Source organism: Rhea americana, unplaced genomic scaffold, assembly GCF_003343005.1.
Source record: "Rhea americana isolate MKP2758 unplaced genomic scaffold, rheAme1 scaffold_10, whole genome shotgun sequence".
Lineage (NCBI taxonomy): Eukaryota > Metazoa > Chordata > Aves > Rheiformes > Rheidae > Rhea > Rhea americana.
Window position 1 is genome coordinate 2,395,317 of NW_028185039.1, and position 17,670 is coordinate 2,412,986.

The 17,670-nt window shown below is 47.8% G+C and overlaps 1 protein-coding gene across 1 annotated transcript in view; it reads left to right on the forward strand.

The window, feature by feature from the left end:
* Nucleotides 1–17,670, forward strand: part of ADAP1 (ArfGAP with dual PH domains 1) — a 76,302-nt gene that overhangs the window by 49,494 nt on the left and 9,138 nt on the right. Inside the window, exons 5-6 of the mRNA XM_085300497.1 lie at nucleotides 7,672–7,784; nucleotides 11,695–11,841. Of these exons, the coding sequence (XP_085156623.1) occupies nucleotides 7,672–7,784; nucleotides 11,695–11,841 (260 nt within the window). The remainder of the gene's footprint in view (nucleotides 1–7,671; nucleotides 7,785–11,694; nucleotides 11,842–17,670) is intronic.

The window sequence follows — 17,670 nt, forward strand, 5'->3', positions numbered from 1 at the left end:
GAGGACTGATTGATTAAGAGCTGGGAAATTCACTCCTTAAAAATGTGTGCGCATAAGAAAATAGTTGATGTTGGTGTCTGTACACRTGGACATTTCTGGGATGCATTTGCTGAGCTCGGAGTGATGTGARGAGTGTGTGCTTGGTCTTCGAGGGGATGAAGAGCCCGCACAGGGTGGCAGCTGGGGAAATGAGGGGATTCCCACTTAGCAAGGGAACAGGAAGGCATGAGACACATCAGCTGTTTACTTGTAAGGTGTTCTGGTGTGTCTTGAGCTTGTCCTAGCTGAGCTTCCGTGGCAAAGAGACCAGTTGGTTTCCAGGATCACTCAGCATTTGCTTATTTGCCCCGTACTGAGACTTTCATTTACAAAGCACTGAACTGTGCTTGAACAGTAGCAATTCTTGGTTGCTTCCCACCTGGCCCATGCAGTTAGTGCCACAGAGGGAAAAGATATATTCTCGTTAGCAAACCTCTGAGGTCCCAACTTCCTCTTACAAGTGTAAATGCTGCTGTCTCCAATACACTTGTATCTGCACTGGTGAACATGGAACCAACAGTATGTGTATTCACTCAGAGGTGGCTGTACAATTATTTGCAGGGAAGTTATGAGCTCTTAGCACAGCTACAGACAAGGAAGAAAAAGCTGATCCTATCATGCAGTAGACCAGTGATCTAGGTGCAGCTTTGCTTGTAGACTCTCAGTTGACTGACCGGCTTTGATGAGACTTGCTACTTCAGGGGACTGTCTCTATTTGTTGGGAGGACACGTTTGTCTCTGGACAAATGGTGGCTTTTTCACTCRATAAGAAGATTTTTCGTTAAGTGTTTTTGGTTTTGATTGGAATGCAAATGCTTAAAAATTCAAATTGAAGCCRCTGCAATATTTCGCTTTGATGGTGGCCAAATGCTGTGGAAAGAAATAGTATTAAARCTTACAACAATCAAACCAAACGATATAAACTGATACAGCCAAACAAGAGGTTTACAGCTTTATTGCAACAGCATTCAGAGCTCTGCCCAGTCAGTAAGAGAGTCTTCAATGCTTGGCATATGCCTTCGTCTCAGTCCAGCATCCTGCTTCGTGGATGACACAGTTTATTTCTGAAGGGAGTGTTCTTCAGTCCTTTTCTGCTGAAGGAGGRTGTGACATTCGCTGTCACTTGTAGTCTAGTATGTCAGGGATTCTCCAGTCAACCGCTTCAAATAATTATGCAATTTCTTAACCTCACAGAAAAAGCAGACATGTCATCTGCAATAAGTACCTACCTACCACTCTAGTTTAATTAACATCTTACGATATTGATATTAGCAGACTACTATGTTCCTGACATATAGCAGAAGTGGCAATGTATACTCTGTAATTTTAGCAGCCAAGTGATGTAGTTGTATTTAAATCATCTTCTTCATCTCCAAAGCTGTGAATTAGGGTCAAAGCACTTTGCCTGACTGCTTAAAGGAAAGGAAATCTATTTCTGTGGTTGGAGGTGTCCAGCCCAAACTCCATAAAAATGTGATTACACATACTAGTACATTTTTTTCCTCTATTTCAGTGTTCCATGCTTTGTCGTGCAGTGAGACCAGAAGTGCACTGAAAGTGCAGAAGAGCAACAGAGTGCACTATTGGCTATGTTCAGCTTTGGATGCATTYGCATGCTGCTCCTAAAAGCCTTGTGCCAGGCCTGGTTTTACTGCTGAGGTTGGAACTTCATGGGAGCAATCAGTTCTGATATCTGTTTCTAGGTGAACTTGCAAAACARATATGCCAAAGGAACTGAGGAGCAGATGTGATTTAATGCCAAGTTTATAATGCTTTCCTTGGGATGAGAGAAAGAAAAGTCTATGTATCTATTTTTTTCAAGCCACTGAATTTGTCCTTCTCTCATGACATTTTTTTTTCCTCTCTGAGAACAAAGGCTCAAACTAAAATACTGGTCTTATATTTCAAATTCTCATAAAGACCAAAAAAACATTAACTAAGCACCACAGGAGCTTTCTGAGGTGGGGAAGTAGCACTGTCCCTGGTTTTAAAGAAAAGGAACTTGAACAAGGCGCTGGGGGAAGTCAGCTGGAAAGGTGGTGTCTGCATTGGGCTGCCTTGCTGGGACATCCTTCACCTTGCTTCCTCTGTGCCTCCTGCGTGATGGGAGAGCTGGTGCAGAAGAGGGCACCTAGTAGGTGCTACTGTTGGTAAACACTTGGCTTGGAAGAGCTCTGGGCACAATAGTCTGGAGCTAGTCCTGGGCCCTACTGTGGTTTCTTTTTGGTGAACCGGTTTAGTGACCCAGTTTTCTTTCCCCAGGAGTTCTAGCTGCCATTTTACCTTGGAAACTATGTAACGGGTCACAAATTACCCATTCTRGCTGTGTGGTTTCAGGTTGTACTAGGTGCCATTTGTTGGCTAACTTTGTCACAACTGCATGGTGTCTTTTTAATAAATGTCCCAGGTTTGTGCCAGAACTGCCTACAAAAGCAAATGATTGATTTTTTTTTTCTTTTCTTCTTCGCAGATGGCTTAAGTGCTGCAGAAAACTTGACAGCTGAAGAGCCGTCGCATTAGTAACCCAAGAGCAGYTAGCTAAAGAGAGCCTGCGGGTCCTGACCTGCAGCTTTTCATCAGGTGGCCTYTTTTGCCGTAACGGCCGGGTGCTTGTGGTTGAGCACAGCAACGGTGGGCAGCCGCATCCTTTGCTCTGCGCTTTGGGAAAGGAAGCAGATGTGTTGGCAGGGCTGCACTGGGCACCAGTGAGTGGCACGGGATTGCCCATCGATTCGCTTTGTTGTAAGCAGAGCAGCCCTCGTGAGGGCGAGATCTCAGTTTGGCCGGATATCTCTAAATATGAAGCTGTTGCTAAGGCAGTGCAGCCCACAGAGATGAGGAGAGCTGGTTTAGGTAGACACTGGTCCAGCTCTGGTGTCCTTCAGCCTGAGATCTGCTTCCCTGCTCAGCCTGCTGCGAGTGTCATCTCTGAAACCCTTCTCTAGCTGTTTTCAAAATTTTTTAGATCCAAACATTGAGGATGTGTCTTGTGGAAAAGTATGTTTGCCTGGGGAACCTGAATAAGTTCATGTTCAGTTCAAGTCCAATTCACTGTGTTCAGCGCTTAACAGTGTTGACAGGGGTGCAGACAACAGACTGGGGCAGAGMAGAGCAGCTCCCAAGGACACAGCCCTGAAGGAGGAAAGAAAGAAAAGAAGCAAGCAAAAAGATCTATGAAAATCTGTACCAGAGTATAGCAAAATTAGCAGCTGGCTTTGTCAGAGCAGCCAGGAGCTCTTTTGCAGAGACGATCATTCTGGAGAGAGCCRGCATGTGAACTAAGGAAAGGAATAATGTTTAGGTTTTCTTTTTTGGGGAGGGAGTGGAGGGTGTTGTTTTGTTTTGTTTCATTTTGATTCTCCCTTGGAGTAGAATTCAAATTCTGTTTTTTGACACAMAGGGTTGGAAAGAGGACGTGAAAATGATAAAATGTCCCTATATAAGAAAGAGGGCAGGGAAACTAAGATTTCTCTGTGCTTCCTCATCGTTATATAAAACAGTTGTGATACCCATCTGCCAGGGGTGGAAGATGGATGGAATTTGGAAAATTTGTGATTATTTGAGATCTTGTTTGGGGAAATGCAGAATAGTTTTATTCTTTAACCCTTAATAGTCAAGAAAAATCATCAAAAAGGTGGCAGGGACAGGAATAAATTTAATTAAAAATGACTGAAGCATCCCTTACACCTAACCAGTCAGATATCTATAAAGAAACACTCAAGAAGAATGAGTGAATGAGACCCACAGTCAAAACTTCTGGAGSTGAGCTCTGCGGTGTTGGCTGCTGAGACCTGAGCAGCTCTGATCCCTGGTGTCTGTGCCCCGCATATGCTACYGAATTGAATGGACCCCAGGCAGGGATTTCTGAAGGAAAAGATGGGTCTTTTCTTCTGTTTCACCTTGCATTTGCATTTGGAGATGTCACTGTCCTACATGCATTGTCTCTCTTAATTAACACCGTCCTTTCCTCCAAACCGAGCTTCTGCCCAGCCTCCCGTGGGATGTTGGTGTCTTCCCGACGCCAGCCGCAGCGGCGCGGCTGAGAGGCTCTGAAGCTGTCTCTCCGGTTTAATGGAATGAATAGAAATGGCTTTTGAAGTACTCTCCCGTTGCTCCAATTGGCTCGGTTTTAAGTATTGGCACCCTTCAGGAAATAGCAACTGTCTGTCCTTGGTTTCTAAACCGCACAGAGCGGCTTTGAGGACAAGCTGCTTAACATTTTGCTATTCAAGAGAGCAGTCGGCAAACGCCAGCCATCAGAAACCAGGAAGAATCTCTGCTTCATGTTAAGCAAATCTTGCATTTTATAAACATATCAGCCAGGCATCGTCTACTGCCTGTCTGTCTGCTGTCAGCAGCCTCAATRAGAGGGCTGTGCTCCTGTTCAGAGCCGTYGTCCCATGCGCTGGGGTGTGTGGAGCACTTCTGCTGCTTTGAGCCTGGTAGGTATCTGGGTCTGAYTCAGGATCTCTCAGAGCTTCAGATYCCTGCAAAGATGAGAATTAATTTGTACCATGATGGTGATGAAGGTCCTAGGGCATCTCTCAGTGCCTTTCGTGCTCTGTTGTTGGATGTTGCTGTCTTTGGCTAGGTTTAGTGGCTTTCTTGGCTGCTCAAAGAGCTGCTTCCCCTTACTTGAATCTTGGARTGGGATAATTCTGCTTGCTGTGGACTCTTCTTTCTAATATTGTAAGTGTCTTCTGTAGGTTAGTCATGTTTTCTCAACAGAAAAACTATATAAAAAGCCCATAGTTTGAGTTTGTATAGGGATGAATTYGTCGTTTAGTTGACTGAATTAGTAAGTTCTGCTCTTGGTTTTGATGAAGTCTCYTCCAAGCCTGAAGGAAGCAAAGGCCCCACAGTGGAGCAGAGCCACAGCTTCGCACCCATAACTCTGCTAGTGGTGTGAAGATCCTTGCCACTGCCTGCAGAAAGGGCAGCGATGCTCCCCATGGAGCTGGCACGTGTCCCACACTCACCAGCTGAGACTGTAGGACAGTCGTCAGGATGCCACAAATGTGGCTCTCCCAGGGGAGCAGGTTCGTGGACACGAAGTACCCCTAAGCCTAGTTTGCTGAGAGATGCCCTGATTTGGTCCCAGATCACTCCACTGACCATTTCGGTGTCGAAGTTGCTGAGAACCAGCCCCAACGAACCGGGGAGGGAACCGGGCAGATGAACATATCAACTGATTCAGTTAAGACACAATCAAATCGCTTGAGCACTGGACCTGTGATGGCAGATGTGAGGTCTGGGTGATCCCCAGGGTCCTTCCCAGTCCTTGTTTCTCGTCCTGGCTGTAGCAAGATGACGAGGGTGGTTGCTGCCTGTGGGACCTCAGTAGGTTTAGGCTGTATGGGCCGCACRAGGTGTCTCAAAGCCGCAGTGAGCAGCCCCAGGAAGAATAGGGTGGCCACCCCAGACCCAGCTGGCCAATGGCCAGTGACTTTCAGGGCTTGCTGCCAGGGTTGAGGTGGCTGTTYCCAGCTGAGGTTTGTGCAGCCCCTGTTAACAGGGGCATTGGGTCATGGGCATGCTGGCTGCACAGGGCCTGTGCGTGTCCAAAACAAGAAAGTTGTAAATAGCACATGAGAGTGGGCTCCCTGGGGGCTGCGAGAGGAAGACCCATGTGCTGCCTCTTGGGTGGCACCATACGCACTTTCTGGGAGGGCAGCATGAGGCCCCGCGTTTTTAAAACAAAGCTGTAACTTATGACCCAAATAGAACAAWAAAAGCAAAGGAAAAGCTGCCGACAGCTTTAAGTATTTCCACTGCTTACATCTGTATCAAGTTATGAGCAGTCCTGCATTCCAGCAGCCTGATGTGCATTTTGGATTTATGATGATCTCTATAGTTAGTATTCAGCATTAGCAACAGCTTTTGCCATTGTGTTTGTTTATGCCAGACATCGATGGCTCTGCCTAACAGCCAGTAAAGGCCTCTTTGAGGATCTGGAGAACTCATTTGGCTTAGGGGTTCATAAATGCAGACAAAAGAAACAGGTATTTTGGCTATCAGCAAAGACACATTTAGCTAAACGGGCACCTTTGGTTTGGTGAGCAGCTTTAGCGGTTGTCTGTGTCTCTCTTCTTTTTGTCTTTTGTGATATTTAAATGCATCTGTGTATGTGCTTTCTTCTTCTTTCTTTTTTCTTTTTCTTTTTTTTCTTTTTTGGCTTTACATTTTTCTCGTATGTAAACATTTGATATTTTATACAATCTGTACCAGCAGAGTCAGCATTCAGGAGCTGGTTGAGGGGATTTTGCTCATCTTTTTGTCTGTGGTTTAAATAAATCCTACGTGAGGAGGATGACTGTCTGGAAAATGGGTTGAATAAGGAATTTCTGTACCTCACTGATTCATAACATGTATGTGGAGGACAGGCTGCCTGCTGATTCCATAGCCACTTTGGGCATTAAGAAAGTTTAATTACTCGGTTGCAATTTGTTATAAAACATTTAATACTTAACTTTTAAATCCTAGCTCATGGGAGCCAATAACAAAAGCCTAAAAAGAGTGAAACTAAGAGAGAAAGGCAACACTTTCAGTGGGGTTTTTATACAATTATGTCTTAAATAAATGGAAGAAAACAATCAAGGTGCTGTGTTAATATTCACAAAGCTTGCATTGGAGAGTTCTTGGGATTTCTTTATTTTTGAAGCATATTGAAACAGGAACATCAAAAAAAACTTGTAGCGAGATAATTTGCACATTGTGCCTGTTGCACATTGCAGATGCCAGCAGTAATGAGTTGTAAATGCTTTTCTTATTTGAGGTGCTCAGAATTTAGAGCTTAGATTTTTTTTTTCCTTTTTTCTCTTTCTCTGGCTCTTTTGATTTTTAAGTAAGGCACACTCATTTTAAACAGCATTCTTCATGAGCAGCAAATCCACCCATAGGACTGATRTCCAGGGAAATGGAGCAGGTATGGTTGGCCAGCAGCTGTGCAAGCTCCCTGGGACTGTCTGGCCAAAGCGCCTGGGAGCTGGATGACCCAGCTCGGAGGGGAGAAGGTGCTGAGCCTGGCTCAGTCAGTTCCTCAGTCAGAGCGCGCTGAAGGCAGTGGAAGGAGCTGTGTTTTTTCCCTTTCTCTGTGTCAGAGATGTATTTCAGAAGAGTGTCACTGACTTTAGTGGTGCTGCAACCGCTCCACTCGGAGCAGACTGCCAGCAAAGGCACGCAGCTGCCCGGGTGCAGTTTGCCATGATATGGACAACCATCCTCTGGGAACCGCGCCAAAAACTCCTGACATGAGTAAATTAAGCATCGCTCCTGGATTTGTGGCAAGGGTTGTCCTGGGGGAGCCCCTGGAGGGCTGCGGTCTGCCGTGTAAAGCCTTCACCTGCGTTGCCAAGTGGGACGCGTGGCGCTAATCCTCCTTCGCCTGTCATGTCGCAGCATCGCGGCGTGGCGATCTGTGAAAGACGGGCTTTTTGCAAGATGTGAAAAAGAGCAAGAGCGGAATGAGACGGGCAGATCCGAGGGAGAAGGGCTGTTTCTGTCATGTCTTGCACTGTCCATGCRTGCATTTGGTCTGCTCGGTTTTTATGTTGAAACCATTCTCCTTTTCCCAGGCTCTCTTTAAAATAAAATRTGTTATTCCTGGTTCTTAGCAATTCCTTTCTGCTGCAGGATACCGAGAAGGATTTCTGTGGAAGAGAGGACGTGACAACGGACAGTTCTTAAGCCGAAAATTCGTGTTATCAGAGAGGGAAGGTGCACTGAAGTACTTCAACAAAAATGACGTGAGTTCCTGGGGTTGCTGTATGGGGATATGTGATCACAACTGTATGAGCAATTTTGAACAAGCAATTCCCAAGCCWCCGTTTTATTATATAGAGTCACAGAGATTTCATGAGGGTCAAGTCGCTGCTTGCTTTAGGATGAAAGGCCCTAGGTACGGTTTACCAGTCTCTTTAATAGGATATGGTCCTTCAGGTGCTCTTGTTYACCACCACAGTGCTGGTGAGACACCCTCACAGACCACTTCACATACTCCTGCTCTGTTGCCCTTTAAAGTAAAAAAGGCTTTTCTTAAACCACCAACGAAGGAGTTTTCCTCAGCTGTAGCTCTGCATGATCCATCTGACATGGATTTTGTGTTTGTGGCTAGCTTTGCTGAAGGTGGAACCACCTCACAGTGAGGCAGCGGCACCTACCCCACAGTTCAGGTGGTAGAGGGCACTGGAAACTAGTGTCTGCTCGCAGCCTGTGACCTGTGTCCTACCAAGTTACAGAAGGGATAGAGGCATCACAGATCCCTCAGTGTCACTGAAACTCTCCTTAAAGAACGTGGCAAATAATCCAGAGGGAAAGGTCTCAGGTTCTTTTTTTCCAGGGTCAGGTTATGGAAGCATTGTGTCTTTTTCCCAGAGCAGATTGCATCTATTGTAAGTGAGCTATTACCATGAAAATTGCATTTGTGGTGAATGGATAGAAACTCTGCTATTCTGCAGCATGTAACAGAGGAAGCAAAGGTGTTTCCTTTGACCTTTTCATCTCCCCTGAAACCTCCAATATGTCTTACTTATGGGAGAGCCTGATGCCTCTAAGCATGGAGGGACAAGTCAGTAAGATAAAGCTGGTGGCTGGCTGACCCACTGCCTGCAGCCTGGGGTCCATTTCTGYGCATTTAGGAGATAGGAGTATTGCCCGATGCATTTGGATGAAGCAGGGTTATATGAACCCACTGAATAACAGCTTCACCCCTCCATACGCAGAGACAGAGGCATGGCAGCAGATACTACTGCACTCCGTCCCRTGAGCCCTTTCATCAGCTTCTCGCACTCTTTCTCGCACCCTTTCTCTCACAGTCTTTCCCTTAAGGCAGGAAGTTTATCAGCCTCCTTGGCCCCAGAGCCCTGTGTGGGGATGTAAAAGTGCAGCTCTTCGATTTGCAGTGTTGGTGCATAGGGCTGTTAGCTGGCTTTTTTGCTTTGTGGTGTCGGAAGTGGGTTGCAAAGGTTGTGCCAGGACAGGAGGAGAATCGGGGTGGACCATCAGTATGAGGGTGGTTGTCTGTCGTCCCTCCCCTACATCCTCCCTCTTCAGTGCTAATTCTCTTGTGCAGTTTTCCTCATTTGTCACCGTTTTGCGTAAGGGCCGTGATAGCTGTACAAGCTTCCTGTGACAAGCCACAAGCTCCCATAAAACAGTAACAGTAGCCCAAACTGAACCACTAGCAAGTTTTCTAAAATGTTTAGTGTAATTGTTGTGTTGTGTGGGGGAGTCATTTGGCTACACCGTGCCAAGACGGGGAATATCCATCACACTTCTCCAATCCCAGCCGCCAGCGTAAATCAATAGTGCCGTCTTCGGCTTTGTGTGTGCGGTGCAGTCGTCTTGTGGGTAGGAGAGCGCCAGTCATTACCTAGGGAGAAGTGAAAGTCTCAGCAGCCCTGATCCAGTTGCTATTAACTGCTTGAGTAGTTTAAAGTTGTTTTACTTTGTTGTCCACGAGGCCGTAGTGGGAACTGGCCTGTCTGAACACATTCTCTTTGCTGGGATTCCCCCCCTGCCCCCGCCCCAGTYATCCACGGCGGCTTTCAATCCATGGCGAGTCCCCAAGTTCCCAAAGCTACACTTGCATCTTCCCTGGGGCAGGGACTTCTGCTTGGCGCTGGGGTGCCCCAGTCTAGTTGTGTGACCGTCAGTGCTATGAGACCTTCTGTTGCAATGCAGGTTGGGCTTGTGGCGTGGACAGCGAGAGGTGTGTGTGTGTTGCACCTAAATCTCAGCAAAACCCCAAGAACAGCCACACAAAAAGACAGCTGCCACCACTGCTTTGCCTCCTTGCAGTCTTTCTGCAGTGCAGCTGATGGGATGTGGGTACAGGACTGTCCCCGGTGATCCGACTGCCACGTCCCCCTCTGCCGCCTGCCTTCCCCGGCAGTGGAGGAGCTTGTGCAGTGAACGGCTGGTGGCTTTAGCAAGGAATCTTCTGTTTCTTGATGTTCATGGTCTTACTTCTTGATGCTTCAGGTGCTGCGTGCCTGTATCAGGCTGTAGGTAACACACTTTTCCACCTGCTGCTTTGACTGTCRTCACCAGCCCGCTGCTGGGACAACTGCTCGCTCAGTCCTGGTCACAGAGCTGGTCTTGGCCTGTTCCAGCCAAGAAAGCAACCCAGGGAGCAGAGGGCTCTGAGGGGAGAGAGATGTGGTTTTGGCCATAATTTCAGCAGCAACCAGCATGTCCGTGCACCCGTAGAGGAACCTAGATGGGTACATCCCAGTCTTGGCAGAGAGGTTTGTGGTGGTGGTCAGTTGAACCTCCTTCTATGKTCTCAGGCAACCCCTGAAAGAGAGGAAACCTTCTCCATTTCTGTCAGTGTGTGCACACGTGTGTGTCTCTGTTCTTCTTGGAGCTTACAGCGATAGCTCTGACACACGTAAGATACAGAAYAGCTTTGAAGCTAGTCAGATCCCCAAACCATAAATCTGGTTAACKTGTTTTAAAAAATCCATATGGTTTTGTCCCCATTTAAGCAGAATAAAGAGATATAAACATGTCCAAATGCCACCTGGCTTCCAGGGAGTTAGAGCTTCTCTTACCCATACCTCGAGTGCCACTGTCTGGAGACTGCTGGCTTTGTGTCTGGGTTGATTCATGTCCACTGAGAAGGCAGGAATTGGTTTTCAGGGATGGTTTCATCTACTTAATTTCAGGTGTGAATCRGGGGGCTTAGCATGGCCTAAAACCGGTGTTGCCAAGAGCATAATCTTTAYTTCTAAAGACATTTTATTCACGTTTGGCATTTGACTTCTCTGTTCAGTTCTAGAAGGGTGCTGAATTTCTAGACATGTTTTGTAGGAAGACAAACTGCACTGCAGAAATTTGAGAGCTGCCACAGAAGGAGCAGGTGGGATTGGTGCTTGCAAGGGCTTGATCCAGACTCATGGGTGGGCTAAGCTGTCCTGTGAGTGGGCTGTAGGGTATTTATGTTTCTTTCTGTCAGGAAAGAGAGTACCCAGTTTGGAGAGCACACTGTGGAGCCAATCAGAGGCCAATAGCTCGTGTGAAAGGATGGGGCTGGTGTGGAAGTGGGCATGGTGTGTCCTACCAGCCTAGCACCTGGGCTTGCAGCATAATGGTTGGTCTATCTAGGGCAAAGATGAACTTGCTRTGGGTACTTGAGATGCAGAAAATGTCCTGGCCTGTTAGTTAGCAGTCTGGGGTTTTTTTGTTTGATTTTTTTTTTGGGGGGGGAATTGACTGAACATTTTTCTTTCCCCTTTAATAGGGCTTATCCAGGTGTAAATGCTGGCCATTAGCACGAGGTGAAAAGGCTGGAGGAGATGTAGGAGTCAACAAACAGTTGCAAAGAGGCAGGGAGAGGAGGCATGCCAAAGTAGCCTGTCTGTATWGCACAAAATCCTGACTTGAAACCTGGCCCATCCATCCTTCTGGGCTGAAATCTTTCTCCCCTTCTGAACATTATATGAACTCTGCTGAATTTCCAAAATAGAAAAAGGGTTTCCCAGGCTGGCAGAAACCACTTGTTGATGCTGAAAAACTTCTGCTGTGTTAACACCAGGCAGTTTTGGGTCTGGACAATTTTTAGCTAATGGCTTTTTTTTTTTTTGGACCAACAGAACTGCTTGCTTGTTTGAAAGCTGATTCTCAGGTGTTTGCTCACTCAACTCTGTTTTCCAGGCAAAAGAACCCAAAGCAATTATGAAGATCGAACATTTAAATGCGACTTTCCAGCCTGCAAAAATAGGGAACCCACATGGACTACAGATCACTTACTTGAAGGATAATAGCACAAGGAACATCTTTGTCTATCATGAAGACGGCAAGGTGAGTGTGTGGAAGTAACGAGCAAGGTTTGTTTGCAGGCCTGTGGGATTGATACTCCCCCAGCTACTGGCCATGTCACACCAAACTCTGATCAAGCCATAATTTTTTTTGCAGTGCTTGTCTGGAAGGAGGGGCAGATATGTACCCTTCTTCCCCCACTTGAAAGGGAATTGCTGTTTCTCTGCTTGAAACAAGACCTAGGGGGCAGAGGCTTTTCTGAGGCAAGCCCCTCTGTGCCCAGCAGAGACAAGGTGAATGGAGAAGAGAGAGCTGAGTGGACTTGATCTGAGGGCTTGCAAGAGGGGAGCAAACTGGATTGAAGRAGACATGAGGAACTGGTTGTTTCTCTGCTTGTCTTGTGCTTTCCAGAAGGCAAACGTGCAYGTTTTGCATTGAGCTAAATCATCTTGCTTTATTCCCATTCTGTCTCTGTGGGGAGGTGTCAGGAAGCAGGGTTCCCGSCCGGCCCAGCGGTGGTCATTGCATATCGAGCACAGTGGGACACCAAGGCCAGTGCTGTGAGACAGGGGTCAGGTCCCAGCCCTCCTAGAGGGTGTCAGATGGGTGTCAGCCTGTAAGAACACCATGCAGATCAGTGCCGAGGTGTAATGATGGCCCTTTGGACTTACCAGAAGTGTGTTTCTGTGGCTGATTCTTGTCTCCACAGATTAGTGTTCAGTGAGCAGAACTGGGTGGGCTTGTAGTGGGTGCTATCTCACAGTCTCATTTTCATCTTTTCCCTCCATTTTTCCCTCCTCCGAATACTTGGGGCTTACCATAAAACTTAAGTGGCCCTGGAGTGGCTGCTTAGCCAGAACCTAAAGCTGTCACGTTCATGTCATCCTTACTTTCCGCTGGCTGTCCCAGGGCTTTCATCCTTTGATGTTACCTTCAGCAAAGGGGTCCTGTGCGTCAGGGAGGCTTTCTGGAGGCAATCCCACGTGGGCAGGCACGGCAGGATTCGCARGGCTGTGCGCAGCCAGTTCTCTGTTCAGCCAGGCACGGCGAGCCAGACGGCTTCGCTGATGATAAGCAGTCCCTGCTTCTAGCCCAGTCGCTCATCTCCAGACTTGGTTGGCCAGTAATGCCACCAAAACCCGGGAATTCCTTGGTTTGAAGATGAGCAAAGCTGATTTCTTGTCTGTTGTCACTCTGGCTGCAAGGGAGACCTGGAGGAAGCCTTTTGTGCTGGCAGGGCTGTGCTGCAGAGAGGTTAAATGCAGTTTGTGGCTAGTTCAGGTACTCCTGGTAGGAAGAAATCAGTGCCAGGCTGGGTTAGTTAATACCGTTGCCTGTTTTTGTTTTTGAAAGCAGCTTGTTTTCAAAAATGTGCATGTAACATACACGCACACATTAAGTACAATATACTTATGCATAATATACCTGTGATGACTGTGTGTCTCTCTGTGTGCTGCTGAATATACAAATATAAAGGAAGGCACTCGCTTTATATTTGTATGTAAAAAGAAAGCAGTGATTGCCATTTAAGGCAGGTCTTGCCCCTCGACTGTGCCTGCACACCTCCCGATGGCTTCGCGCACAGCAGTTTAGTAGCAGGGCTGCGTCTCTTCAGCCTCGTGCCTGGTTCAGCCTGGGCATCCTCTTCCCCTTGCACCCCGGGCCTCGGTCAGGGAGGAGCACCGCTGATTCTGCCCCGCTCCGTGAGCTGCTTCGGCCGGGCTCCCCCCAAATTTACCCTCCCCTCCTCGCTCTCAGAGCGACGAGGTGCACGGGTGCTGTACCACAGGGCGGGCAGCCCTTCTCGCCAGGTGCGGGTTTAACACAGTGATGTATCGCTCAAATTGCTGTCTGTTACCTCCTTGGTAACGATTTAAATTGAAAAAGAGGAAAAAATGCTCTTTCCTGCAAAGGACGTGTCGCACCGTCATGCCCGTTTCTGGTTTGCTGAGCTCCAACAAGCTRCTCAGCCCAGCTGCACGCAGAAGAGAGACATCCTTCCCCCTGGGGCCAAAAGATGGATGTGGGGACACCCAGGCAAGGAGTGAGGTCAGGAGTTTACTGTCATTTACGTTTGTTTTTAAAATGCTGACCTCTCTGCCAGTGGCCTTTGTGGAACTGGGGTTTGTGAAGTTCAGCCCRTTGCTCTAAGGAGGATTTACTAGTCTGAACTCACGGTCAAACCCTGCGGACATCAGTGGAGTCGCTCTGCCTTCATATCAGTGGCAGCGACRGGAAGATTCCTGGTGTTACCCAATAACTTGTGAGCTGAACTTCTTTAGACTTCCCTGAAATTGTTCTGTCCGTGCGGTTGAGTGAGGGATGAGAGAAGTTCACGCGCTTGGGGTAAGTGTAGAGATTGGAGGGAGACTGGAAGCCTGTGTGGGATCTGCCACCGAAGCAGATACATCCCGGCACTTCCACAGTGTAGAAAGTCCATCCAAGTTGCATGCYTCCCCACCAGCAGATGTTCACAGCAGCCCGGGGTGGACCTAAGGCTCCCTTGGAGCTGGAGATCTGCTTAGCAGACCTGCTGTGCTGGGGTCACTGCAGGGTCTCAGTCCTGTGTCCATGGCCACACATCACACTTGAACACAACTCTTTGGTTTCAGAGAGCCTGGCCTGGCCTCCAGCTGCTGGAGTTCATCCTAAAGTTACAGCAAAAACATGTGCCCCTTCCCTTCGGTTGTCTGCCTCCCCTGCTGATGCTGTGCAGAAGGTGAAAACCTTTGGAGACATAGGCCCTTTACCTGTCCCCAAGTCTCCATCTGGGCAGTGGAGAGATGGTGATACACAACCAGAGCCTTCTGTCCATTGAAAATGAATGTAGAAATAGCCTAAAATGCAGAATTCAAGTAACCGCGTTAAGCTGTTTGCAAGATGACCGGAGCTCTCTGCGCACAGCTGGCAGGAGAGGACTGAGACATGTGTCTGAGGGGCTGTGCCATCGAAACCTGTTCTGATATACTTGAACCCAGTTGCACTGGTGCCGCTCGCGACAGCGGGACGGGAAGCGCTCTGAGCGAGTCTCCCACCGCTCCGAGTCTCTTTCCGTGGCTGAAGCTCCCTCTACAGGACTTCTGCTTCAAGCCACCACAGGAGCAGTGTGGGAAGCTGCAGTGTGCTTCTGCCATCCCTGCTTTTGCRTTACTATTGCCCCTAAGATCCTCAGATGTGGGCTAACTCTCCAAGAAAGGCCACCCTTTAGGGGGCAAACCCAGATCTTTGCATCTTCTCTGGGCAAGCTAGCAAAAACCTCTTCCCCTGCACTCCTCCTTTTTTAAGCAACACCAGGAGCTTTTGGTAAGCAAAGAGGGGGGCATGAGGGCCCCCCTTCATGGGGAGCAGCAGCAGGAGGAGTAATACCTGCAGGGTCCATGGCTTGAGCCTCAGGGATTTTTGAGCAGTCTGGAGTCAGCAGGTACAGTGAGAAGTTGCATTTTTATCCGGGGTTGTTAGTCTGCGACTGGAATTGCTGTGTGAGTGGCTCCGGTTCAGGACAAGGGCTCGAAGGGTGCTGTAATCTGGCATGTGGTATGGGAGCCAGCAGTGGCACTTAAATTAGGAAGAAGTTGAGAGCCTAGAAGAGCCATTTGCAAAGGTGCTGGCAGTAGTTCATTTTCTCTGCTCGCTCTGAGACATAAAGCAGAGAAAGGAATCTCTGCTAATGAGAAGTTATCTGCCTGTCTAAAAACACTGAGCAGTTTTTTTGCTGTTCTAATACATCAGCTATAATCTCCTTACTGCACCTGCAGTATTACTCATAATTATACACACAGGAAATTCAGTACACGTTTAGCAATCGAGTCTTTTRGGGTTACATACGCAAGTATACATTTGTGGAAAGAAAGTTGTTGTTGTCTCTTCCCTCCAGTAATGGGATTAATAGTCTGAGGAACAATGTGATGTCTGGAGTCGATGGTGGTTTCACCCCCTGCTTCGCTGCAGGGCGAGCCCTATCCCACGTCGTGGTCAAGGAGGCCACCCTCGGACAAGAAGTCGTACTTAACAGCAGAGCTGCCATTTGTGATGTTCATATGAAATACAAACTTTAACATAGCCACTTACTTTGCATCACCTCCAGCTTGTTTTGGTCATCATTAGCTTTAGAGGCCAATTTCTGCTGCTGATCCTCTTTCTGCTGCTGTCAGGGTCTGCTTAGCTGCTGCAGGTAGAGAAGCAAGCGGTGAGTCGAACCTCAGACAAATAGGTCAGTGTTTTTCGAAACATTTGTTTATATCCTATTACGTTTTCTTTTCCTTCAATCTGAAATAGATTAATGAGCCAAAGCAAAGCATCTTACTTCTTAGATGATGGGTATTTGCCCCATTAGACCATTTTTGAGAAATCTCAAATTTGACTCTGTAAAACTGAGATCTCCAAAATTATTTTCCAATTATTTTAAAAYATACAAAAGTTTAAATCTTACTGGAGGCTGACTTCTCGTTGATATGGTCTTTCCTATGCTACAGCAGGCTCACTTAAAAGAGTTGCAAGTGTCTATTTTAGGATCAGGTCTGGCTCATTGCAAGTGTCCTGATGTGTGAAGTACGATGCTCACATGTATTTAATAACAACTGGATAGTTCAGTGCCGGGCTCCTCGCAGCTGAGCACCCAGGTGCCGACAGCTGTTACATCTCCCTTCCAAAATGTCTTTAATTTGCCCATTCCTTTCGAACGTAAGGCAGTATTTGAAAGTGCCCTGTGCAGATCMCTTACTCAAAATGAATACGACATTTCTCAGTGAAACCTTCACAGAGACATCACGTGCAGCCCTAGCTCTGCAGTTCTCACCAGAGGTGAATCAATGGATGAGTTTTAAACAAACAATTAAATTGCCACTATTTTGAGGGGAAAAAAACATCACAACCTGAGAGAGATCCTTGCCAAGGAAAGGAAGAAGTGCCAGAGCATCTGTGAAATTCAGCTGGGACTTCAATATCGCTATTGATTTTTCACAGAACACTCAGATACGCAGTATAAAGCCCAAGATAGAGAGATTTGGTCCCTCCTTTAGCAGAACACTGAACTACCTTGTAAGGCCTCAGCATTTGAGTGGGAATCAGGTGCTGAAACATCCGTCTTGCCTCCTGCCTGCAGTCGGTTTTCCGTCGCCGGAGGGATGGGTGGCCGGGATCCGCTGGGCGAGCGGAGCAGGCTGCGCGGGTTTCCGATGCTTTTCTCCGGTCGCCTTCCTCCCTCCACAGCCTGTGTTTACAGGTTGTCTGGCAGCTCTTGTGGCCTCCTCTGGTTTGGTTTTCCCCCACCATGTAATCCAGGGTGAGCCTACAGGTCTGATGATGAAGGGGGGCGTTAATGTTGGGTATTACTGGTGCTGGGGCCCTGCAGTATCACACCGGTGTTTCCCCAGTGCTGACCTGGGCTAAGAGGTTGATGCTGCTGGTTCCCAGTGTGGACACTTGAAATAACTGCTGTTTTGGGGAGGCTTTGCAAAAGTTGTCTGCCTGTAGGGCTTAACGAACCCGCTGGGCCCAGGTCATCAACATGAGATCCCAGCTCTCCTCTCCAGCTGGTCACTGCTGGGTGCAAACACTTTGTTCTTTACGAAGAAAAACAGCGTGAAAAGATTAGCATCAGTGTGAATATGGAGTCAGGTGTGGGTGCTGAACTGGATTTCAAATACTGTTTTTCCCCCATTCAGAGACATCCTGAAGTCCTTCCCTCTCCAGAAAGCCCTTGGGTGTTTGCTGGGGTCCGCAGCTGKGGCTTGTCTGGTGCCGGCTCCGGGGAGACGCCGGCGAGCACAGCGGCTCACTGCTCGTCTGCGCTGGCGGGGGGGCCCCGGGCTTAGCTTGAGAGCTGCTGCCAAACTGGGCTCCATCGCTTGGGACCAAGCGACGGGAGAGATG